The sequence below is a fragment of the Alosa sapidissima genome, chromosome 1, assembly GCF_018492685.1.
Source record: "Alosa sapidissima isolate fAloSap1 chromosome 1, fAloSap1.pri, whole genome shotgun sequence".
NCBI lineage: Eukaryota > Metazoa > Chordata > Actinopteri > Clupeiformes > Clupeidae > Alosa > Alosa sapidissima.
Window position 1 is genome coordinate 53,927,101 of NC_055957.1, and position 27,525 is coordinate 53,954,625.

General features: G+C 40.1%; 2 protein-coding genes across 5 annotated transcripts in view; one reads left to right on the forward strand and one right to left on the reverse strand.

The window, feature by feature from the left end:
• The first annotated feature begins 6,818 nt into the window (after positions 1-6,818).
• fam110b (family with sequence similarity 110 member B) overlaps positions 6,819-27,525 on the forward strand; it is a 43,198-nt gene continuing 22,491 nt past the window's right edge. For 3 of the 4 annotated variants that reach the window (XM_042109678.1, XM_042109660.1, XM_042109667.1), the window contains exon 1: positions 6,819-7,049. The gene's annotated coding sequence lies outside the window, so the exon portion shown is untranslated. Of the gene's footprint in view, positions 7,050-10,291; positions 10,454-27,525 lie in introns of those variants that run through there. The other variant, XM_042109688.1, reaches the window with a different exon arrangement.
• Positions 17,150-20,494, reverse strand: LOC121708223 (zinc finger BED domain-containing protein 4-like). The gene is given in 4 exon segments (XM_042090977.1): positions 17,150-17,280; positions 17,374-18,541; positions 18,543-18,605; positions 20,339-20,494. Coding segments are annotated over 4 exon segments (1,518 nt in total).

Below are 27,525 nucleotides of genomic sequence, written 5' to 3' on the forward strand. Positions count from 1 at the left end.
TAATAAATTATAGCCTTCACTTAGCAAAGACAATGCCAAACTATTCTGGCAACGTCTCGTTTCATAACTAGATTGCATTTTGGTCCGCTTTTCATCACATTATTATGACCATTAAATGTAGGCTTATACTATTTTGCACACTAAAATCTAATTCATCAGGTAAACACAATAAAGAATAAGAACGTAAATTGGATTATGTATTCTAAGTTGTAATTCCTCTGTATGTCCTGTTGGTGACCTCAGTGATAAGTACTGTTAAGACGCTCTTAGCCGGTAACGAGACCTCTGGAGCACTCGTAGATCTACGAGTGTTTACATGACGTCCTTAAAGGAGAATTCCGGTGTGATATTGACCTAAAGTGTATTGAAACATGATACCGAGTGTGAACGTATGTCTCATATCCCATCTCGGCTTGTCCCCTGCACTCCAAAATCTGGCGCTAGTTAGCCGATGCTACCAACAGCTTTTTCAATAGTGGTGCTTCGGCATCGGGCTAGCCATGCAAATAAATCACTGTTTTACACCCATTTACGAGGCTCAATGTATCTCCACACTCCGCCCTGACATTTAAAACGAGACATTGAGAACTTTGATAAAGCACTGGTAGTTTACTTACAAGACGATTTATACAGACAGTATCTTCACGAAGTTTAGCGTTTGCAGCCATCTTGAATTTAGTCACGATAAGTCGAGCAACGAGAAAGAATGAACAGGTATGATAAGGGATCAGATTCCAAAAATAATTCAGTGGAAATGCATGGATTCCAGTTGCTGCTACTGGAAGAAACTGAAATCCACAACACTACAGGTTCTTATGTGCTCGTCAATGTTTTGGAAAGTCAATTCATGGGTTTCTACAGGTCACTTTCCACAGGTGTATAAAATCAAGCACCTCGATTATGAATGCAGACTGCATGGTGCTCGATTAATACACCTGTGTAAATGGACCTGATGAAACCCATGAATTGCATAACAGATAGAATTGATATTACCGAATGTCTTCTTGTGGGTGTGCTACTTAGTACATCATACACCTTATCACAGTCACTAAAATATTTGTTTCCATTGTGCCAGTACAGTTTTGTGAGAGAGTGAATGTCCTGTGTACTATTAGTATCTTGTAACTTGACAGTAATACACATTTATTTACTTTAGGTACCCAAACAGAATACATGAAAAGTATGAGTATTGATACAAGCACTTCGGATACACCATGGCCATGGGGGCCTGCTACCTCTACTGCCATCAAGCCTGTTCATCCAAGGCCAGCTAGAAGACCTCGGGTTGATCAAGAGGAGGAGGAGGATGAAAGCGACATCTCCACAATAACACCTGATGGCTCCACCTATGGCCCAGCGCAATCAAAGAGCAATGTAATAAAATCATCACAGCCAACGAATGTGTTTTGTGTGTTGTCCCTTCGGATCCCCAGGACAATACAAGCCGAAACAACAACTAAGACCTTTTTCCCTAAATAATCCCAGCACCATCTTACAAAGGATCTGTAGGCCAGATGTCTGCATCGTCTGGCAAAAAGAGGACATTGTTAATTCTGTGCATAGTTTGGATGTTCTTGTTTCGTGTTTGCATTATTTTAATAGACTGCAATATTACTATTTGTCAGTGTTTCACGGACCACCTAGCAAAAAAAAAAAAAAAAAAAACAGTAGACCTACTTCAACAGTATATTACACAATAGGCCTTCTTACTGAACCACCTTGCTTATTGTCTTTGCACCTTGCTTATGGTGTCAGAGGATTCATATGATTTAAACTGGCATAGGTTACATCAGTGTTGCAGAACTGTTTGGATTTACATACAAGTTGGTTCAATATTGCAAACAACTCATCTATTATATTTTACCACATCTACTTGTGGAACACTTGAGATAGCTTGCGGACCACACTTTGAGTACCACTGCTATATGTAAATATAATAAAGTTGTTTATAGAAAATTGACCTGTTTTGTATATTTGTTTTAGGAGTTTCATCAGTTCTTGTCCCTTTTAAGCTAAAGGTTTATCTTACCTTTCATATCTTCTGTCTCACAGAGGGCCATAGTCGTCATAGTCGAATGTTTAGTGCATTTTGAAGGGAGTACATTATGCTAAGGCAGACTGGTTCTAATCCTGGGTACAGGGTCATACAGACAACAGGGGTACTGGTGTTGCCCATTTTTCTAACCACATGAGCAATCCCCTTACGAAAAAGTAGTATAGGAATCTTATAGTATTTGGGACAAAATATTATAGTAATCTTATAGGAATAATTGGGACATACTGTAGAAGTACTACTAATAACTCTATAATATCCTGTAACCGCTATAGTTTTTCTATAGTAGTCTTATAGTACCTATAGTATGTCCAAATACTATAGTATTCCTATAAGATTACTGTAATATTTAGTCCCAAAATACTATAAGATTCCTATAGTAGGCTACTTTTTCTGTCATACGTGACAGAAAACAACTTGAGTAGGCTAACCTCTGCCAATGTCAGGCTATCAAAGCCATAGTTCTCATTACCGGAGAAGTCTTGCAGCACACATTCTCTGCTTCTGTAGGCATTCTGGTACAATTCCAGCAAAATATAGCTAGGTAGGCGTGTTTGCATTTAGATCTATATATATATATTGGGCTATGACCAAGTGGTCTTTCAATGATAGTATCATGGAATTTAAACCATAACTATCTAGCTATTCCGATAGCATTAGCAGGCTAGGTCAGTGGCTGAACTGCATTTAGGGTGCTTACCTGTGTTGTGAAGTAAAACATCTACTAGGAAGATTGCAAAGACTTTTGACAGTGTAAAGAAATAGGTCTTTATTTTAAAACGTTTCCAACTGTTTATTACTTGAAAGCAAGATGACGATTGTCACAAACGTTTACCTCTTTTAGGAGAAATTTTAAGCTGACAGGCAATTGTTACCATTCTATTAAACCAACATTCACCGACAAACGATCAGGAAGCGGTTCTTCTTCCTACTCGAATACTAGGATCAAACACATGAAGTTGTATCTCCAAAGACATTTTGTGCAACAGTTTTGACTCGAGTTTTAGCCAGGTTTTAGCACTGTAAAGTTGAATATGGAGCATAGCACAGGCAGAATCGGATGAGGATGCACTGGAGGAAGCGTCACAGTACTGTTAGCCAATCAGAGGTGAATTCATTAGCATGTCATTAATATTCATGACTAGAGGCGAAATCCAGTCATTCCTCCCCGCCCACCTTCCCCACCAAACTAGAACAGCATGAAACAGACGCAGGACAGCATTTTTTTCACCAAAACCGGCTCACAGGGCATTCATCAATACTACAGACCACTGCAAAATGAATGAAAAAACGATGAGATGAGACCTTTAATATCATCCAATAACTAATTCAATGTTGATTTAGGCCTATAGGCCTAACTCGGCCTACTTAGCAACACAATTGAACACCACTTAAAAGTTCAACGAAAAGTTGCCATTGCTGCTGCTGTGCTGAAGAGATGTGGACGGCACGGCAGGGCATGCCCAATGAAAATAAATTGACGCAACACAACACAGACCCCGCTTCTCTCGCGTCAGTCACTGAAATGAACGCAACACAGAACCCGCTTCTCTCGCGGCAGTCACTGACAGTAGCCTAGAATAAATGCATGGGGAAAAACACTTCAATGATAATCGCTGCGCAGCAGCAGTTTGTGACGTTGTTTATTAGTGTAACCTCATGTATGAAAACTAGCTAGGCAATACTAGCCTACTTTGAAAAGTAATATTGCCGTGGCAATACTGGTGACGGCGGCCATGTCCTGAAGTAGCCTAAAGCATAGGCTAATGATTCCTAAAACATATACAAAGTCCATTCTGTGGCTATTGAAATTTGGGTATATCGTGCTAACTGTAACCCACCCTCTGAAGCCTTTCGTGACACATAGAAAATACTTTTTAATGAACCTGACGTGTTCTTCATTCTCTGATTCTAAAAATGTCATTTTTGAGTCATTAAAACTTAATACAAAGTGGTTTTGAGCCATTTTAAATCGCTGAGCTGCAGCATTGGATGTCAGACTGTGCGCTTCTCCGTCTACTGACAGCCAGGGCATATACATTTCTTCTACGGCTGAAACTGGGATTCACTCGCAGTTAACCAAATATTTCTTTATTAGGGCAAGGCAGGCATATTTCTGGCTATTAAATTATTTCTAAACCAGTCTGCTAAAGTCTGTAGTGAAGTCTGTGTAGGGTTTTCCGGACTCCATTTCTTTTTACGAGACACCCTGCTCACAAGAGCCATCTGCCGGTTGTTTGGGTTGTTGCAGCGTCACTGGAGAAATACAAATTAAAGTCGCGTGATCCCGCGTGATGTCACGTGCGAACCTCGAGGGAAGCTGGCCAATTTGAAGTAATGCCCACTGTCCCTCTGTAAAGTGTGTTTTCCACTGCTGCTGCTTCAGCTTTCTCAACCGCGATTACCACAAGTTTGAAATCGCTCCCTCCCCTTCCGCTATTTGGCCAAGATGGCGTCCATTGAGGGCGAAAAGTGTCCAGCGTTCCACACTCAGCTTTTTGACCGTTATGAGTGCACCATCCGGGGACTTGCAGCGCCCTTCGTGTTGTTGGAATTTTCAGTGTGAACACCCTCATGCACTCAAATTAGGTATTGTAAGTGCAGAAGTACGCGATTTGAGACACAGTCACAGATGAAAGTTGTTAACATTTATTAAAGCAACACCAAAGAATTTTTTGTACCTTAAAAAAATGTTTCCAAAATTGTTTCCGTGGTTCATCAACTCATAACAGGGTGAACGGCCATTCTGCATTCGCTTCGCGGCCCTCTATCGGCTATAACCGCACTATGTAAGTTTGCCAGATCGGGTAGCAGGCTTGTAGTTCGATGGAATGAGACATAAGAAACTACACATTTGACTTGCATGATGTCGCAATACATAATACTTTCATAAAATCATGCAACATATTCTACCTTGTCTATGGACATCGTTATTTGCAAAGCCGTTGCTGGATAAACAAATAGCCTGCGTGCAACAGAGGAAAAGTTATTTGGTGTTGCTTTAATAACCTTGCAAACTTCCATGGGACATATGGGAGGTAACATTATTTAAACTTAATAAATGTAGTGTTGATACATAATATACATGTAGTGTTGCTCTTACTGGAAAGAGGATAACGTTAAAACAAATTAATTAAGTAACATTAGGCTAATATGTAAGTTATCTCACCCCCTGATTTAAGGAACTGCAGTTTAGTAACGTTATATCCATGGTCATTAACAGACCTATCATATAATGGATGTGAATGTGGGCAAGTATGATGCATTTGGAGAATTTCAATTACCAGAAATATCATGCCGACAAGTAGGGATCTTTAGTTTGTGAATGGTAGTGGTAGGCTACATGTTCTTCATTTCATAGCCCTTATTTGCCCCTTGTGTGATGTACCTGACTTGCACTGAGGTATGTGTTTAATTAAGATGTATGTGAGTGTAGTAGTGATTCAGTGATGGTCTTTTCATGTTCTGTGTGTTTTGCAACTTATTGATCCTTCTGTTCCCTCTGTTTGCAGGTGGTGTGTTGTGAGGACTGCTGCCTTGAGAACACTGGGTGTATTCTGGAATATTCCAAATGTGTGCCACTTCCATACAGAAGAAGTCAATGTATTGTACAGCATACATCATTTTGTTTAATCCTATCTTTTATTGATAGAGCCCTCACAAATAAACTGATATCAAGAATAAACATAGATGGCAAGGGTGCCTTCAGAAGGTAATTATCATTGTAGGCCTACACCTGATTGACTTGCCTTAGGCTACTTATTCGTTTAATGCTAGGATTTTTATCTTAATCAACAATAACAAATTGTATGGCAATTGCTGTTTTACTTGTTTAGGTGCCATCCAGCAGTCCCAGCCTGGAGCCAGAGGCTGCTGCAAGTCAGATGAGTTAGGCATCAGAAAGGTGGTGTTAGCAAGAAGGCAAGAGTTGCTACAGACAGTGATGTGATTAGGTATGATATCACAGAGACAGATACTACTGTGCAGAAGTGTAGGGTCACTTTGAAATGTCCTCTTTATATATATATATATATATATATATATTTATTTATTTTTAAACACTGGACATATCTAAGTGTACCCCCAAACTTTATTATGCTGCATATATTTTACAGATCTGCATTACTTCTAACTATTGCACCTGACTTGTAGGTTTGCTCTTTATATATAAACACTGGACATATCTGTACCCCCAAACTTTATTATGCTGGTGTAGGCTATACTGTACACATCTGCATACTTCTAACGTCAATGTTTGATGTCATATTGATATTGAATTGACATCAAATGCCCACTGCACAGCACTATTGAACAATTTGTTCTACGATTACCCAACATCTAATCTTCAAAACCAAAATCCAATCCTTTCATAATTTTGCATTATTTTTTAAGTAGGCTAGGCTGAGGGGGTTTCTAAAGGGCATTCTGGCATTTCGCTCCCGTGCAAAATAATTTCATAAATTTCGCTAATTCAGTAGGACATGAGTCATGACACTACGGGTTTGGATTTGATTATTTAATTGTGTTCTCTTCAGGGTCAAAGTAAAGAGGCCATCCAAATTCAAACGGAACCACTCATCTACTAAATCACAACGCTGGGATCGAGTGTAGGCCTACACGGCTCCTTTAAAACATGGACCGAAATAAAATGTTCGCAGGGGAAGACAGTTTTATATAACGAAGGAATGTACCATTTATTATTTCAAACTATGATATGTGCAATTCGAAAGGTTTTCAACCGCGGCAGTAAAGAAGCTGCTCATAAATGATATTGCCCAACTTGCTTCAAACGTTTGAAACACACACCTATGCCACTCTCCCCCACCCCATATCAGAAAAGGAATTTGAGACGATTTGGGAGTGAAGGTGCACCAAAGTGCACTGCAGATTGAATTAGCTAGTTGGTGCTGTCCTCCACGAGCTTGATTTCTGTGACAACTCTCGACTAACGGAAAGATACCGCAACATCCATTGTCCCCGGGCACTGATTATCCAGGTAAGGCGTAGACTCACGAAAATTATGCATTCTATGAAAATGGTCACACTGTGTTGTGCGATAAAGAAGCTTTGAGTAAAGCTCTTTCTCTCCCTATTGTTCAGCTGCAGACATACTGATTAGCAGAATAGGCTGTTAACGTTATGAGAAGCATAACGTTAAGAAAGCATAACGTTAATGGATAGGAAAGGAGATGTTCCTTGTTTGTTAAAGACAAGCAACGTTAACGTGAATCAGAAACATTTGCTTTTATTAACGTTATCGAAGTTTAGCGTTACGATGGGTGTGTATATTACCATGTTAGATTAACACTTGATATAAACTGTTATACATATTTGAACAAAGCGTATTTTCTCATGTTTTATTTTATTAAGGAGTGATGTACCAAATTAACTAGAACGTCACGTTATCGCTACGTTAGTTGTCAACCAACAACAACGACAGCTAACAATAGCTAGCCGCAATGTTTGCTTACTGACTGCTACGACTAACGGTAACGTTAACATAAATTCGGATATCATGGCGAACACTGGGGGGAAAGCTAAATCTGAAGCTCTGTAAGCAATGTTAAAGTGGCCAAACGTTAATGTGAGTAGCCCCACGTATCCCTGTCAGCTCCATCACCTGAGCAGTTAACGGTGATGCCTAAACATCGTCATCTAGTTTCGAGGGCAGTGCCAAGTCGACTCATTACCCTTCGTTGTTATGCATGTCATGGTTAAGGATACATGAAAGCTAACGTCCCGTTCATCACACTGTTGCTTGCGTCAACATTTATGATTGTTGAATACAACAAAAATAGCCTATGTTGGCTAATGTTAAAGTTGAAACAACCATGGCGTTCAATCGAGAGAGCTTGCTGGCCAACAGGGCCTAGTTGTCTATCGTGCTGGATAAGGACAAGGGGTCCTAGACATACTTGATATGTCTAGTAATATGGTTTCTTCTCATCTAAGATAGTCATTGGTTGTATTGCATCGAGAGGCAGCCTCATTTTTGTATCTAGCTGGCATAGATCTATTCTTTTGACATGTCTGAGCCACCTTACAGTATATTAGACGTGAAAACATGTTTTTAGCATAAAGTGGACATTTAAATTGGTATTCACAATTAACTGCCACATCTGCACAATAACAGCTATAATCCATACTTAAACTTTAGTTAACTTAAGTTGGCTGCATACTCCTGGGCACATGTGCAATGTGTAAAATTGCAGTTGGATTTGAAATAAAGGCATTTTCTTAGGAGGACTTAATGATTTGTGACCAGATCTGGCAAAATGAGTCACAGTGACCAAAAAGGACAAAACTGAGATTTTAGTATCAATGGGCAGAGGACGCAGTAAGCTTTAAAACAATATCCTGGTCAAAGTCATATCACAAATCGTTGTCAAGATACAGCTTTTGAATTATGGCAACCCACCAACTTTTCCCAATTGAAAAACTGAGAAAATCATGTGTGAAGTTACAGGTTACAGACAGGCACAGGTAGGATTTGCCCACTTGAATGTAACTTTTTGTAACTTTACATTCTTGTCTTGACTATGAAACTAATTGACTATGAAATGTCTCTTATTTCATATAACACCAAAAATGTAAATTCAATATTTTAAATGTTTTTTTAAGTAATCGGCCTATATCTCAAAATATGCGACTTGTGGCTAATTTTGTCAGATCGGGTCACATTTAATCAAAAACACTAGTCTGAACCCTCTGGAAATGGTTGCAGGAGTACAATATGGCAACATTTGCAGAAAGACATTCATGCAGGAGAAGTGTTCTTTAAATAAGGGACTGTGCTTTTGCCCTTGAAATGTATTGTACCTGTAGGTCCCATATGTTAAGCCTAACACCTAAGCACCGTTTGCTGGCTATTGTAAAGTCATGTGCTTAACAATCACACAGCCTTGTTGTCTAGCCTGATCGGGCATACTGATAACATCAGCTGAGTTGTGGGTCATAAAGTTGTGAGATGGATAATCCAAGTTTGAGTTAACTACTGTAGCTGGTTGAGAATCTAATTTTATTGTGACTATTGCAAATGTCATTAACTGCGTTTCATAATTCAATCCTTCGTCAATATGTGGCTAGGCCTCAAACTGCTCTTGATAAAGACAGCAAAGACACTAGTCACTTTTCCATGGGATGTAAGAAATGCTAATTAAAATACAGTACAGAATATTGTCATTTCCATTGCCTTCACTTTTTAATAGACATTTTGATAGGGTAGTGTTGGCCACTGAATCAAATTCAGCCATTGTGCTTTTTTGTTGCTTTTCGATCCCTCCCCTTCTGTTATGGAGCCAATGGCAGGGGTGGGAAGTGTCCAGTGTCTCACATTCAACTTTTTTCAGTACATCATCTGGGTATTTAGTGCACTGTGTGCCATTATCTGTGTGCACTTATTACCCAGGGAGCAAAACCCCAATTTCTTCAGAAATCATGCATGGGATGTTGTAAAAGGTTATTGTACAAAAATGAAATCTAAGATGATCAAACAATGTGTCCCTTAGAGCTGTAATGATACGTATCAAAACCGAAATCGCAACAATCATATCCACGAACCTGTGTCGCGGTGTGAGAAGGCAGAATCGTGATGCACCCCTTCTAGGCGACTATTACTATTAAATCCGGTTAGCGTGTTGCACTATTTGTTTAAAACTGCATTCAAGTTACTGCATTCAAGTTGACTGATCATCTCAATACCAATGTTTTCCAAGACTCAAAAGGGCCTGTCTCAAGGAGAAAAAGTATTACCTTGAAACTTACACATGCGGGAAACTCAACAGTCCAACCAGTAGACTATGATCGCCCCCAGTTTTTCCTCTCCTCACACCTTCTGAATGGATGACAAGTTTCGCGGAATTCCGTTCACGGGGGGACCATATCAGCTACACACACGCAGACACTCACACACATGCTCGCACGTGCACACACACAAACACACACGCATGTGCGCACATAAACGCGCACACACACAACACTGTTAGGATGTGTACACACACACACATACGCAGACAATCACACACACCCATGCACGCACGCACACACACACACACAACACACTGTTAGGATAGGTTAGGTCACATGGTAGGGATGGCACTGACTTACAGGCGGGGCTTCAGTGATGTCACTACCTGTGGCTAATTGGGTAAAGGCCCACCTGTCTTTAAGAGACAGCCAATTGGTTTTGGGCCTGTTGTGGGAGCAGGGCCTTATCCCCTCTCGTTTCTAGCCACCTTTGATGCATGGGAAAACTGGTATTTGGGCAAACCTTTATGGATTAGGCCTCTATTTTGGAATAACCACCACAGAGTAAAATAAAGCTGAACCTTACAAGAACCAACGCTTGAACTGGCCGTAGAGCTATCGCAGTACTGGGCAGGGAGCGCGAGGATGCCACAGGTATGTGACCGCTCTCTGATTCTCCTGCCATGCTGACAAACATCACATTCACACACGGTTAAGACCTACTTCCAAGTCTGTGCACCACGCGTAGGGCTAGCGTGTAGGGTAGCTGTTAGGTCTTTCTGTGTTTGTTTTCTGTTTATGTTGCGTTGCGGGAGTCTTTTAGATTAATTTAATATACCCTGGACAAAGAAGAGTTTGGACCAGGACCGCCTCGTAACAATTGAGGACTCGTCCGAAATGGGCTTTGTGTGTGAGATGCTTGGTTTTGAAATTAATGAAATTGCCATGTTACTAATGTTAGCGTTAGGTTTGGTAAACCACTTTTTTGAAGTCGGCTTGTCTTGTGCTGCTTTGCAGCTTTGATACAGCATTTTGGGGGTCATCAATCTGCAACCGTTTTGGCTGTTTTGGTGCTGTCTTAGGTGTGTTTGCCTATTTGGAGTGGCATACAGTGGGCATCGCTTTCAAATGGCCACTTCAGTCGCGCATTACGAGGCGTGAAGCTGCGTGAAGCTTTAGTACCACTTTCAGCCACTGTGCGTCGCTCTGCCACTGTACATCGCTCTGCCTGCCGCCCCTTCTGAAAAAGCTCGATTTACCTTGATTTAGGCTACTTGGGTATGGCTTAAGGCTTGACTACACGGTGGTAACGGAAATCGAAATTTGCTGTCTACATTATTGTCAGTGTTGGGTTAACGCAACTACGCAAAAACAGTGGTGTGATAATTGAGCCAGTAGAGAAATAACTGTTCAGAATTAATCTGTAGCCTTGGGTAGGCTTCTGCAACGTTTTTAACAGGCTACGCTATAGAGGCTTAGACAACTATGACCCACGTTTTGGTTTCGTAAATTAATTTGCCCTACTTCTTGACTGCAATGTAGTCAATTGACTGCTTGACATGTCATTTTTATGTTTCTGTACAATAAACAAATACATCTGCTTTATGGTGCAGAATTACATTCATATTTGGAACTTACATAGTCCAATGCATCGTTACACTACGTTAGTGTTTCCCAAAACCATAGTAGCAATGAACGTTCGCAACCACTATCGTAAAGTTGTGTAGTTACAACTACACCTCTCTATCTGTGATAGAATGCTAGTAGAAGCATAGTTCCAGGGATCTTCATGTCAAAGACGTCACTGACGCCAGTTATTTGTTTGCAAATTAATAATTATAAATATATTTAGGTTTCTAATTGATATTTACACTTCTAACCACCATACATCCATATTTTAAAATGCCCAAGGCAGAAAATACATAAATTAAAAGTCAATTTGCTGCCATGTGCACGTAAGTAAAAGTCACACACCTGCAGATAATAATAAGGTGGTGCGCACTTTTTGACGAGTCAGCTGAGAATATGTAGCCTTTGGTTTTCATGGAGGGGGGGTCCTTGTTAGTTTACGCAAACCAAGCCAAGAAGGCTGATTCTGATTTTGATAATATGATCTGCACAAAAGATAAACTTAGGTAAACAACAATGTCAATATTGTTGTCAAAATCTTAACCCAGATTCGAACTCTTGGACAGGGGACTGGTAACTACTGTGCAACGGCGGCTGTCATCTGCCGGCCTTAACGCAGTGCGCCAGAGAAATATGTGCAGGTGCCCGTTCACGTGCTACTAAACGTCATTAACCACCTTAGTCCAGACTACTGAAGTTTGGTAACTATCATGGTTCAAACTTACTGTACTATGTACGACAATTTTGGGAAACAGTCGTAACTTACATGTTGGTTAGTTGAACGATGCATCCTGTTGTACGGGAAACGCACCCCAGATCAGCTTGTAGGCCATTAGCAATCTGTTTATTTTATTTTATGAAGCCTACACAGTAGATCACATGCCACATTCTCACTTTCAATAGACCGATGCAATAGCCATTGGTCAAGTATTGAGTATAAAGCAATTAAGATAGTATTAAGTACTTTTTGTATAGGGTACTAGCCTATCATAAAAATTTGTTAAAACTAATAGCATTTTGCAACTTGACAAAACACTGGATTTAAATATCGTAGGCACAGGAGAAAACGTGTACATCCATTGGCCCGTGGGGAGATCACATGCCAGTTACCTCGTTCGGCTGGGAGCTTGTTTCGCCAAAAAAAAACTATTGCATTATATCAATGCGTCTTTGTTCATGGGTTTGGCCTCACAGCAGAGGCTTAGACAACTATGACCCACGTTTTGGTTTCGTAATTTGCCCTACTTATTGACTGCAATGTAGTCAATTGACTGCTTGACAGGTTATTTTTATTTTTCTGTACAATAAACAAATACATCTGCTTTATGCCGCAGAATTACGCACTTGGCCAGCCTATAGAATGGGCACATTTGAAAGATTAGTTTGATTAGTTGATTAGTTTGCAAGAAGGAGACATAAAGCGTGAGCATGCCACACTATCCACAGGTGTGGTAGCGGGGAGTAGGAGGATTACTGCACTCGAATGCAGGCTTGCCCAAAAAAGGCCTGTGGTTTGCGCAGCCTACAGTAAGTAGGTCTTAGTGAGTTAGGAGTCCTCTAGACTTCTTTTCAGCTGTCTCAGAGGTGGAAAGTTGCGTTCGTTGCGGGCAGGGCAGGATTAACAATTCATAGACCCTTGGGAACAAATGTCTGATGCCCCCCCCCTGCCCCCCAGCCAACGTGAATCGGGCGGTCAGTTAATAGGCCTATCATGAAGATTTGTATTGCCATTTAAGGCACGAGCGCATCTGTGAGGCCAAGCCTCACCAAGTAGCCTATTTATTTACAACATTAGGCCTACATTTAATTAAACCGCTTATAGGCTATGCCGAAATAGTTTCAACATTTTGAATATCAGTGTCGGGTGAATTAGGAATGCCTTATGGCTGAAAGCCGCTTGGGATCCCCCCTGTCAAGCAATAACCATACAAAAAGTTAAAAACAGATGACATGATGCGCGTCACTGACGTAATGCGCAAATATTATAGCCTAGATATTCCAATATATTCAAATACATGTTTTTATTTTAGAGGGGATATTCAAACGTTATTTTTGAGCAATTTTGACAGCCCTAGTCCACTGTAGGCTACGCCAATAGTCTATTAACACCTTCCACCTAACCCTGGTGAGTGGGGGTCGCTATAATGCGTGTGAAATAGCACCATTGTGTAGCCTATGCGAAATAGCCTTAAAATCGTTCCGGTGTTGTGTGCCTTCTGGTTTCTCCACCTACTGGTTTCCTTGCGTGTGCATGCGCTGCAGCAGTTGTCAGACATTCACAAACAAGTTGTTTTAGGCGGTTTGAAGTCGCTTTTCGAGCGCTCGGCTACATTACAGCCACTCGGACAAAAGACCTGTAAAAAATATGTTTTGAAAACTAGCATTAAACTGGATTCGATCCCGCAAAAGCAACACACGCGTGACTCTCTTCATTCTGATTCCCTACTCTTTGAGCCAACTAATATGTTACGCGAATCAATTAGCTATTGTAGGCTACCATTAATTAATAACGTAGGCAACACCCAGGTAACATGTTGTCCAGGCTATCTGAAACAAGGGCTTGCCTCTCATCTACGTCGTCAGTGCACTGTGCACAGTAGGCCTATGCTACTCTTTGTGGTTGATCAACTAAAAATAAAAGATGTATTTGGTGATGACGTTATTGTAGGCCTAGTAGACCAAATTCTGAGAAATTAAATGGTATGAGAAACGATCTACATAGCGCACCAGACCGCAATGTCTTCAAGGGTTGAATGAAGGGAGTTTGCAAACATTAGTGTATTTTTCCAGTCAATAAACATTCTTAATTTTCGAATGTCTTTGTCAGGGAACATCTGACTTTTAAAAACCATAGGCCTGGTAGTCGCTCAGACAAGGAGTTATAAGATAAAGGCAATACCATTTGTGTCACCTAATGCAGTTCAGTGAATTAGCAAGATACCATCAGAAGGCAACAATCATAAAGCACAATGTGCGTGCGCGCGCGCGCACTCTCTCCCCTGCGCATAAAGCTGTCTGCGTGTTGTAGGCTAGATTTGCGTGAGTTCTTTCTATCTGCTTTACTTTTGTGAGTTGCAACCACCTAGGCTATGTTATAGACGTTCTATGAGGTACCAGTGTTTAGCTGTGTCACAAAACAATAAGCTTTGTCAGACTACTTTTAAAATGATATTCAGGGCTATATACATTTTAAACATTCGGGGCTGAAGACCCGACAAAGCCTTGCGTTAATTCTTCAGGTGGGAAGTGTCAGGAATTTTCATACGAGAGACGCTCTCATTGGTGGTTAGTATATGAAGTAGGGAATTGACAGCAACATATCCAATCACATTATGAGATAAACTGCGATGTTTGATTTTAAATTAATGTAAATTTAGCCGGGACTGTAAGCTGGCACACGTGGGTGCTCGATGTTTTCAGTGGGTGCCCGAGAGACGGAGCACCCACGGTATCGGTGCCTATGACAAGCGTACAGTATCTCGCGGTTGCATCCATTACAAACAAACATGCAATGTGAACGTCTGGGATTGGGGAGAGCACTAAATGCTCTTCTGAATAAGCACGAAGTCAAGCCTTTCAATGAAAAACACTCTTTAATAATCAAAGAAATAAACGCTAATGAAGTAAACTTGTAACCATCAAAAATAGTTTATCGCATGTAACTCCGTGATAACAGGACGTAACAGGAAGCCATTTGGCTGAGCAACGGTTAATGCTCTATATTTTGTCAAAATGATGTCTGTCTATCATCGTTGCACTCGGAGAAAACCAGAATGTTTAATTTGTCCTGCGTTTCTTCTACGGCTGCAAACGGGATTCACTCGCCGTTAACCAAATATTTCTTTATTAGGGCAGGGCAGGCATATTTCTGGCTATTAAATTATTTCTAAACCAGTCTGCTAAAGTCTGTAGTGAAGTCTGTGTAGGGTTTTCCAGCTCCATTTCTTTTTACGAGACACCCTGCTCACTTGAGACCTCTGCCGGTTGTTGCAGCGTCGTTGCAGCGTCACTGGAAAAATACAAATTAAAGTCGAGTGATGCCACGTGATCCCGCGCGCGGACCGCGAGGGAAGCTGGCCAAGTCGAAGCACTGTCCACTGTACCTGTGGCAGGGTGCTACATTTGTTTGTGGTTTGCTAAAACTTGATTAATGTGATGAATTGTGGCAATTTGTTTATGCCCGTTTGTTGTCACAACTCTTCAGTGACTTGTGTAGTTTAGGACATTTTGGGGGCCCTGGTAAAATGCCCTGAGTTTGTGGATGCTACATCCGTGGAAGTTTGCCAATTAGCCTAGGTCTGTAGTAGTTCTGTGATATAGGGGGTGAGGTTGTGCAGGGCTTTGAATGTCATGAACAGGACTTTGAAGTTGATTTGTTGTGATATGGGGAGCCAGTACAGTTGAATCAGCAGGGGTGTGACATGGTCGATGGACTTGGTATGGGTGAGAAGTTGGAGCCGGTGGAGTAGTTTATTGGGGATTCCTTGCAGGATTGCCTTGCAGTAAGCTTAGTTGATCCGTGAAGTCACCAGGGCGTTGACAAGAACATCGGTGGAGTGATGTGTAAGTGAGGGACGCAGTCTGGAGATGTTTCTGAGGTAATAAGCCGTCCGGCAGACATTATTGATGTGGATGGAAAATGAAAGGGTACTGTCCAGAATAACTCCAAGGCTCTTTACCTGTTTAGATAGATAGATAGATAGATACTTTATTGATCCCTAGGGGAAATTCAAGTACTGGTATGACATCCTCCCCTGATGAAATGTTGGATTTTGATAGTGAGGATGGAGTGCCAATGAGCAGTAGCTCTGTTTTGTTACTGTTAAGTTGGAGAACCTTTTTGAATGGTGGGTCTGCGCGTTTGCTTGAGGATGCTGACATTCGTGTCTGGGAATGAAACTGCTTGCAATGTTTAAAAAAACTGACATAGTGGTATGTCAGATTTCAACAATCTTCCACAAACTCACGTCTTGCATCTACTGATTTTGTCATTGTCTTGGTTGGAGGGATTTGCCCTCAGTGGATTTAGCTTTGTTCTTAAGTTGCCCTTTTGATTTCTATGGTCGCTATACGTATTTGCGAGTCAGGTCAATTATGTGTTGCAAACTTGTAAACTAGTTGTTTTCAGACTAGTTTTTCTTTGTCACACACCAGTCAACAAACTCAACGCACGTGAATATTCGAGATATAATATACTAAATTACATCTCGAATATATAATAATATTCGAGATGTAAAACGGCCCCGACGCGAAGCGGAGGAGCGGTTTAAACCCTGTAAGTATCTATTACGTAGGACAATGGGAAATTCAACCAAGCAGTAAAATAAAAGTTTATAATAGAGACCGACCGATTTGGGTTTTTCTAAAGCCGATGCCGATACCGATTTTTAGGAAATACCATTTTGCAGATTTTTAGGGCCGATATGTTATCGTATTATCCTTAATTGGCATGCTAAAGATCATACTAGTAAGAGGAGGCACAACACTTGTAAACTTCACACGATTTATTGAAAATTAAACATATGAATTAAATATAAAATAAATACCAACTCTGAGTCTTAAATATTCAATATATAATCAACATAAAAATAAATATGAAATAAAAATATATTAGTGCTGCAAACACACTAGTAACAAAGGGCATACTAGCAACATAAAAAATAATGTAAACAAGTTTCAAGTTTAGCTATTTCACAGTTTCACAGGCATGTTTTATGCTTCTCAATACTGCCAGTTCAAGAAACGGAGGTTGTCATGCAGGAAACACAACTGTTCGGCATGTTCGCCCTTGATGTTGCTCCTCTTCTTGTCATAAATGTTCCCAATCTCACTAAACACCCTCTCGCTGGGAACTGAGGAAGGGGGTGGACAAAGGAATTTTCTTTCTAGTGGTGCAAGAAGGTGTAGACGGGATGAATTTTGCTTCCATCATTCTAGCGGTTTACCAGTCTGCCTATTTATCACTGGCTCCCGGAGGTAGTGCTGCAGCTGGTCAGATAGAAGGCAGTCTTCATCACTCTCCTGAGTAAGAGATCCATGAGGTCCCAAGATGTTGGCATACATTTGATCAATGACACTGGAGGGACCAGGTACTTCCTGAACTTCCACCCTTCTCTGTTTCGAGTGTGGTCTTTCTTCTGCACTCGTGGTCATCTTCAGCTGTTCAGACACAACAGCATGCTCCTCCTTTATCCACCTTTTTGCTTTGTGAAGTGTGCCCTCTGAAAAGACATGGCCCTTATAGCGAGGGTCCAGGAGTGTTGCGAGGACTAGACATTGTGGGTCCTCCATCTTTTGGAATCTTCTCTGTAAGCTTTGCAGCATCGAGTCTCGCAGAGTTTTGATCCCAATTGTGTTTGGCCCCTCTGTCTGAAGAATCATCTTCAGCACAGCAATGCTCGGAATGACGCAGGAGATGGAAGCCTCTGACTTGCTCACCTCAAGGGTGACTTCCTCCATAGGCTCCAATGTATCAATTAAATTGGAAACTATGTCCCATTGATCAGGGGATAGAGTGGTAATTTTCCCATACTCTCGAGCGTAGATGTTCAGAGCTCTCTTCTGCTCCACCATTCTCTGCATCATATGAAGCGTGGAGTTCCAGCGAGTGGGTTCAGACTGGAGGATACTGTGCTCTGGTAGGCCAAGTTCTTGTAGAATTTTGTTAAGCTTCTGCTTTGCAAGAACAGAGTGGTTGAAATGTTTGGCGAAGTTCTTTAATTTGGCATTAATGTCCAGCACTACTCGCTGACTGTTGATGCCATCATTCACCACAAGCTGTAGGGTGTGTGCGCTGCAGCTGAGATCAGGTATTTCCCCCAGTCTGAGACCTTTTACCATGTTTGCCCCACTGTCATTGAGAACAAGTACAACCCTGTCATGGCTGATGTCCCAGTACTCCAGCAGACTGATGAACATGTCACCAATATACTCCCCTGTGTGGGAGCCTGACATTGTTTTCGCATTTAGGAGGACTTGCTTCCTGTCCCAGTTGGGGTCAATGAAATGGCATGTGAGACTCCTGAGTGCCTCAGTGTCCCCAGACCAACAGTCTGTAGTGAAGGACAAAAAAGGGCCAGCCTCCTCTGAAATTACTGCTTTGATTTTTTTTTTTCTCCACTTTTTCAACTATGCCTTCAAGCATTTTGGTGCGGTAGTGCTTCTCTGATTTTAATTTCTTGAATTTCCCCTGGGAATCAATAAAGTATTTGGGTGGATGACAAATAAGCCTGAAAAAAGGAATGTAAAAAAACTTCAAATATCATCCCTAAAAAGTGTTTATATGTGTTGCTGTATCTCTAAACTTGACTAATATACTTTTTTTTTTTTCAAAAAAAAAAGTGAAATATATATTTATATGTGAATTTGTCATGTTAGTGCCTAAAATTGTCATATGGTGTGACGTGAAAATAATTTGAAATAAAATGAAAATTAGATACTTTTTTCTACTTTAATTGATGTCACTGTACATTTTAATCATGTTTGCTTTGATATGCAACATTTCCTTGTGAATATTTAGAAGAAAAACCTAACATGTAACAAGTTATTTTGTCAAGGTGGAGAATGCTCCTAAGTGTAACCAGATATTTTAGCTTAATTCTGATATTTCTTGTAAGAACTCACTCAAAATTCTTGAGGTTCTTGCAGATCCCATTTCCTTTGTGTGCTATTGATGTTTTTAATTATTTTTTAAATTATAAAGTCTTTTTATTTAAAGTAATAATACATTATTTAATGTCACACCAAATGACATGGTGTCACGCCATATGATGAACTGCACCACTCCACCATGTCAGAGCAAAACAGGGTTTTTAATGACAATAAAATCATTAACAATGAATTTTGAAGTCACTGTATGAATGGTGTGTGTGTGTGTAACAGCAAAATAGATGTAAGTTTAGTATTTATTTTTTAAACTTACATGGCATGGTAACATAAAAGAAAAAAGTATGAGAAATATGAATTGTACAGGTAATTTTTTTCCCCAATTATCACAGATTTAACAAAAAAAAACATATAATATCTGAATTTAAAACATGTTTTTACAAGAACTTTTATGTAAAAATGCAATTTGGTCATAAGGTGTGACAGAAATGTCATATAGTGTGACTTGAAAAAAGCTGTCACACCATATGATGCAGTGTCACACTATATGACATTTTGACAGTTAAGCTAATTTTCTAGACAGTTAAATACAGCTTACTATTATTTAGCATGCAACTGACCACATGGCAGCAGTGCTTTTTAAGAATTCATGAAGAATATTTGTGAAAAATAGCTACTTTTTAGGCAAATGATGTCACACCATAAGACACTAAAATTTGGCCACGATTGATGATGTCCAATTCAAAGCTTTTTAAATAAAAATCTAAAAAGCAGAACTCGCCTCTTGACCATGCCAATTACTCCTGACATTCTATTGTTACTTCCTGGTTAAGCAGGGTCCTCTTAACAATAATAATGTCAAAATGAATGCCCGGTCAAAATATACAATATAGTGTCACGCCATATGACAACCATTTTATGGACAAAATATATTTGATTATAACTTAGTTGGACAGCATGCATAAACATCAAAACTTTCTGTGGTTGTAAAAAATATCCAATTATTTTATATGCATGGTAAAACTTTAAAGTAATTATACTTTTTATGGATATACACTCTTTTTAGGAAGTTCACACACATGGTGGACAGTCACACCATATGACATTTTTTATGTTTGGATGATTATTTTAAGTCAAAAGTTAAATACAAATCCAATAAATTTAATATGACAGAACTTGGACCTACCAGACCTACAACATTTCCATATCAATTCTTAACAATTGCCATTTTTTATAAGTGTGTGACACATGGACCATCTGAATTCTGCTATTTGTCATCTACCCATTTATCTATCTATCTAATTTGTACCTGGGCTCCAGTGCAGCCACCAGCCTCTGGAATCCAACACCTGAGACAAAAGCGAATGGCAGATTGTCTGTGGCAATCATTTCTGTTATTAATGTCTCTCTTTTTTTTGATCTGGTGTCTGAATTTTGCCATTTCCGATGGGCAGCAAACATATCTGTTTCGGTTGGCTGATGAGGTTGGGAAGTGGATGTAGACACTGCAGCTGCTGGAGCTTTTTGTTGCTGAGCATCATTGTAAGCCTGAAGATGATGTACTCTCAGGTGATTCCAGAGGTTCGTGGTGTTTTTATGTTTGCCCTTTGCAGATCCCAAGCTCACATGTACCTTACAGAGCTCACAGATCACCTTATTTTAGCTGGCACTGTGTCCGTAAAATGCTGCCATACTGAAGATGATGTACTCTCAGGTGATTCCAGAGGTTTGTGGTGTTTTTATGTTTGCCCTTTGCAGATCCCAAGCTCACATGTACCTTACAGAGCTCACAGATCACCTTATTTTAGCTGGCACTGTGTCCGTAAAATGCTGCCATACTGGATTTTTCTTTTCAGCCATACTGGGATGGTTTTCCTTCTGTCATCAGACAGCAAACAGAACTACATTCGAGGTTAGCATTTAATAGTGCATTCAATGTTATTATATCACTATGTTAATGAAAAAAATATTAATTAGGGCCCAAGCACCGAAGGGCGCAAGGCCCTATTGTTTTTGTAAGGATTATTATTAGGGCCCGAGCACCGAAGGGCGCAAGGCCCTATTGTTTTTGTAAGAATTATTATTATTATTATTATTTTTATTATTATTATTATTCAGTATTATTGTTATTCTACTTTTTTGCTTTCCTGTTTTTGAGGTGGTTAACTCTTGGTCGAAAACTCTTGAAATTTGGCACACACGTCAGGTGTCACGCATCGCAGTTAGATAGCCCAGGGACTCGCTAGCGCCCCCTTAGGTGACTGATCCCGTGGTTGGCAAATATTTAGAGATGGTTAACATAATCGAAAAGTCTTGAAATTTGGTACACACATCAGGTGTCACACAAAGCAGCTAGGTAAAAAAGCTTGGCCCCGGGTATGGCCCATAGACTCGCTACGCCCCCTTAGATGACTGATCCCGTGGTGGCCATATACTTTCAGCTACAAACACCAAATTTGGTAGGTGTGTGTATCTCCCCAAGATGAACAACTTTCGTATGTACAATGCATTAGCCACGCCCAACAGGAAGTGAGGTATTTGTGATTTTGTGCGGACTAAAATGTGATGAATTGTGATGCCAAAAGAGGTGTTTCCCATCGGTGAAAACGCATGAAATTTGGCACACATCAAGTGATACAGTGAATAGACAGGGATAAAAGCTTGGCACCGGGCGTTGCCCAGGAACTCCATAGCGTCCCCTTATGTCACTGTGACTTGTGGTTGGCATATAGTTTTAGATACACACACCAAATTTGGTGGATGTATGTAACTCCCAAAAACAAACAACTTTTGTATTAACATGCCATTAGCCACGCCCACAGGAAGTGAGGTAATTGAGATTTTGTGCGTTGTGGACATGATCAATTTTAACGTACTCCTCCTAGACGGTTGCTCCGATTCATGTCAAAGTTGGTATACATGACGCCGAGATGTTCCTGATTATAAATTGTGAAGTCTTTTTTTGATATGTTGTAATTTGACGAAATGGCGGAATTATGAATTTTCATACCCTTCGACACAAACAGTAAATGTGTCATAATTCATCGTGCATGGCTTGAAATGTTTAAAATTTCAGAGGTCATTGAATACCATGTTAATGATAATATTCACATGCCCATAACGCATGTTTGGCATAGCGCCACCAACTGGCAACAGAAAGAATGGCAATTATGCTGATTTCACATGATCAATTTGAACATACTCCTCATAGACGGTTTGTCAGATTCATGTGAAATTTGGCAAACATTATGCCAAGATGTCGCTGATGTTAAATTGTGAAGGGATTTTTGCTATGTTATATATTTGATATGACTTTAATATCTCACCACATAAACAGGAAATGTATCATAAAGTCACAGTGCATTGAATGAATGGTCTGAAACTTCTCAGGTTAATAGATATTATGATTAGGATGATATCCAGACACCCAATGGGCCTGCCTGGCATAGTGCCACCACCTGGTCAAGCAGGAAATGTGCCAGAAATAGACAATGCAAAAACAAATAGCACACGCATCAAATATGTACATTTTACAAATGCACCATGTTGGTGCTTTGTTGGATTCCAAAATGTCACGGGTTGTGGCCCGCAGGTGCTCGGGCCCGCCATTGCCGCTTGCGGCTATATATATTATTGTTATTCCACTTTTTTGCTCTCCTGTTTTTGAGGTGGTTAACATGGTCGAAAACTCTTGAAATTTGGCACACACGTCAGGTGTCACGCATCGCAGTTAGGTACAAGAGCTTGACCCCGGGCGTGGCCCAGGGACTCGCTAGCGCCCCCTTAGGTGACTGATCCCGTGGTTGGCAAATATTTTGAGGTGGTTAACATAATCGAAAAGTCTTGAAATTTAGCACACACATCAGGTGTCACACAAAGCAGCTAGGTAAAAAAGCTTGGCCCCGGGTATGGCCCAGAGACTCGCTAGCGCCCCCTTACGCCCCCTTAGATGACTGATCCCGTGGTGGGCATATACTTTCAGCTACACACACCAAATTTGGTAGGTGTCTGTATCTCCCCAAGATGAATGACTTTCGTATGTACAATGCATTAGCCACGCCCAACAGGAAGTGAGGTATTTGGGATTTTGTGCAGACTAATATGTGATGAAATATGTGATGAATCATGATGCCAAAAGAGGTGCTTCCCATGGGTGAAAACGCATGAAATTTGGCACACACATCAAGTTATACAGTGAATAGACAGGGATAAAAGCTTGGCACCGGGCGTTGCCCAGGAACTCCATAGCGCCCCCTTATGTCACTGTGACTTGTGGTTGGCATATAGTTTTAGATACACACACCAAATTTGGTGGGTGTATGTAACTCCCAAAAACAAACAACTTTTGTATTAACATGCCATTAGCCACGCCCACAGGAAGTGAGGTAATTGAGATTTTGTGCGTTGTGGACATGATCAATTTTAACGTACTCCTCCTGGACGGTTGATCCGATTCATGTCAAAGTTGGTATACATGACGCCGAGATGTTCCTGATTATAAATTGTGAAGCCTTTTTTTGATATGTTGTAATTTGACGAAATGGCGAAATTATTAATTTTAATGCCCTTACACATAAACAATAAATGTGTCATAATTCACCATGCATGGCTTGAAATGTTTTAAATTTCACAGTTCATTGAAGACCATGTTAATGATAATATTCACATGCCCATAATGCATGTTTGGCATAGCGCCACCAACTGGCAGCAGAAAGAATGACAATTATGCTGATTTCACATGATCAATTTGAACATACTCCTTCTAGACGGTTTGTCAGATTCATTTGAAATTTGGCAAACATTATGCCAAGATGTCGCTGATGTTAAATTGTGAAGGGATTTTTGAATGTTGTAATATATTTGATATGACTTTAATATCTCACCACATAAACAGGAAATGTGTCATAAATCACAGTGCATTGAATGAATGGTCTGAAACTTCTCAGGTTAATAGATATCATGATTATGATGATATCCAGACACCCAATGGGCCTGCCTTGCATAGCGCCACCACCTGGCCAAGCAGGAAATGTGCCAGAAATGGAAAATGCCTTAAGTGATTGATCTGAAACTTTATAAAATATTGGATATCATTATTGTGAGAATATTCACATGCGTAATTCACAGGCCTAGCATAGCGCCACCATCTGGCCAAGCAGGAAATGTGCCAGAAAGGCTCTATGCTTTGAATAAATGGTCTGAAACTTTTCAGGTTAATAGATATTATGATTATGATGATATCCAGACACCCAATGGGCCTGCCTGGCATAGCGCCACCACCTGGTCAAGCAGGAAATGTGCCAGAAATGGACAATGCCTTAAGTGATTGATCTGAAAGTTTACAAACATTTTGGATATCATTATTATTGTGATGATATTCACATGTGTAATTTCAATGCCTAACATAGCACCACCATCTGGCCAAAAAGTGTATCAGAAATGTTCTTTGCTGAAAATGAATGGTCTGAAATTTCTCCGGTTAATATATTATTATTATGATGACACCAAATGGGCCTGCCTTGCATTACGCCCCCACCTGGCCAAGCGAGTACATGTGGCAGAAAATAAAATACAAAAGCAAATAGCACACGCATCAAATATGTACATTTCCCAAACGCACCACGTCGGTGCTTTGTTGGATTCCGACATGTCACGGGTTGCGGCCCGCAGGTGCTCGGGCCCGCCATTGCCGCTTGTGGCTATATTTTTATTTAGATTTTATTATCCATAACATATTTATTTTATTCATTATAAATAACATATGTTCTATATATACACTATATATTTATGTATATAGTAGAAATATGATGTAGGCTATTATATAAAAATGACTGTCGGGGCCTACTCATCGATTCATAACAACAAGAATTAACAAATGTATGACTTCTTGCAGTCTGTTAGTCTATTAATTATTAATTTTAATATGTTTAACAGAGTGCAAGAAGACTTCCATGATGTGACAACTTCAGATAGTTACTTCAAAACGGCAAAATACATGTTCAGGTTATACAGTTTCACTGTGGAACTTCCATGCCTTACCACAGACCTAGGTTTCAACAATATTAAACTCCATCTCCCAGCATGTTGTGCAGGAAACCGAAAATAGGAACTAGAGAACATCCGTTTGATACTCAAATTCACATTCAAATCAAACATGTATACATCGTGAAAACAAATTGACACAGGATGACAATGTTTTAAAATGTTCACTTGTTATTTGTGCGTCCTCTTTTTGTTAACATTTCACTTAGATTGTCCGTTACTTAAGTTTAGATCGTTACATAGCAGTCACCAGCGTTAAGGGCGGGGGCTTGCATAGTCGGCGCATTCTCAACGCACTCGTAGCCACCACGCTAAGCAACTTTCATTTCTTCTTCAACTCCGATGCAGTTGAAAACGAATGGACATGGGATGACAGTGTTATAAAGCGTTTACATGTTAGATTTGCGTCCTCTTTTTCACTTAGATTGTCCGTTACTATAGTTTAGCTCGAAACATCACGCTGGTCACCAGGGGTGTGCTTCTCGACAGTGTCGTTAGCAACTTACTTGGTTGCAATGCAATTTCCCATAGGCAACCTACTAAGTTGCTAACTGGTTAGCAACAATGCTTTCGAGAAACGGGGTCCAGCATTGAGGGGGCTTGCCGGCGTATTCCCAACGCACTTTCGGTAAATGAAGCAACATCACAGATAACAATAAGAGAAAATATATGACTTTGGAACACTGGAATGTAAAAATTGATGCCTTACCTGTAGACAGTCTTGCTCCTTCTTGAAACCAAAGATTTTCTTAGTTCTAAATAGACAGTCCTCTTTTAAAACCTCGTGTTGTGTTCCAAGTAGCTGCCCGTAGATGTGCCTGACTTAAATTCGGCGCGGCCAAATAAGAAAATTGGCCGATGCCGATTGATTAAAAAATAGCAAAAATCGGCCGATTAAATCGACTGGCCGATCGATCGGTCGGTCTCTAGTTTATCTTTGTAGTTCAATGTATTGCTATTCGGGGTCTGATAGTCAAAGAACGATGCCAGTGGTGTTGTTAGATTAAATGGGTCATGATCGCAAATGTAAACTAGTTATTAAAACTGGTGGTAACAGCAAGGGCAGATAGCTTCTAGGTCGTAATGTTACTGTAATTAACATTACTGTAAATTAACACCCATAAGTATTTCTGGACTAAAATATTGCAAAGTGATTTGGTTACTTTATTTGTCATGCTTTTACCAGTTGTAACATAGTCAAAACGTTAAGAATATCATATCAGAACATGAAATAATAACTTCAGCTGCCATACGTATTAGAAGCTATCCTAGCTAACATTTATCGTAGCTCATAGTGCTAGGGCTGATGTAACTCGTCAGTTTGTACGTTGCCCAGCGAATAAGTGAGCTTACTTCTTACATGTCTTAAGTTAAAGAATTAAGAAAAAGGAAAAAAGAAAACGCTTGAACGGTATTATCCATTTACATTCAGATCTTGCCATAGACTTTGCCTAGCTGCTAAGTGCTTGCTTGGTAGTCTACCGTCCTGTTCAGAGTCTATGGTTGCTATAGCAACCGCTGCTGTGCCTCATACTTTGACGAGATAATCGTGTAATTGTGAGTGTGTCACAAAATGTGACGTCAGATGCAAAGGGTGAATAATTACTAGGTTATGGAACACGTTTAACTAATGTCTTTCGGTCATGGTTTAGGCAGAGACCGTCTTGTATGTTTTTTTCTTTTAAAGTAAACTGAAATAAAAGTGAAGCAAGTAGAAAAAAGCCTGTTTATTTAATGTGTCAATAGAATAATTCCGTGCAATTCCGTGTTCATAAGAGAATTCTGTTTTCATGTGTAAATTCTGTGATTCCATCCGCGTTTTCTGCATCGCGGAAATCATAGGGCCCTACCGTACTAGGCTGTTGGTTACACACTGTGCCGTAGGCCTATGCTTGGCCTATGAATGCCCTGATTAAAATGAGCTCCATTTTCTTGACATTCTACTTGACACCTGGCCTATAGCAGTCACCACTTCCAACTTTGAAGCCAAATTGCAAAAAAGAGAAAAACACATTTTCTGCTACTCCTTACTTTAACCAGTCAAGCACTTTGTTACGTTCATAATATTTTTTTTATTGAGTACCAATCACATTTGACAATTGGCAATTTTCAGCCACTTCCTTGGTAACTACATAAATATTTTGTCAAATGAGAGAGAAATGTATTGATTTGTGTGTAGGCCTATTATTCAGATCAAAAGATTAATTTTATGAGCTTGCACACAAAGCCAAATCTCGTCCTTTAACAATTGATTTTCCTAATATCATGTCAATCTATGGAAAATACTTTTGGTGGGCTTAATGAGTACATTTACTGACCTATTAGAAATAGTGTGAAAGAGAGTAAGGAATACCCTTTCTTCAATTCTAAAGTGACAGGTGAGCGGGTCTTCCAGTGTAGGGGGCAGAACTCCTGCTTTCAGACGGGACTTCCTGTTTTGTAGGTGGGAT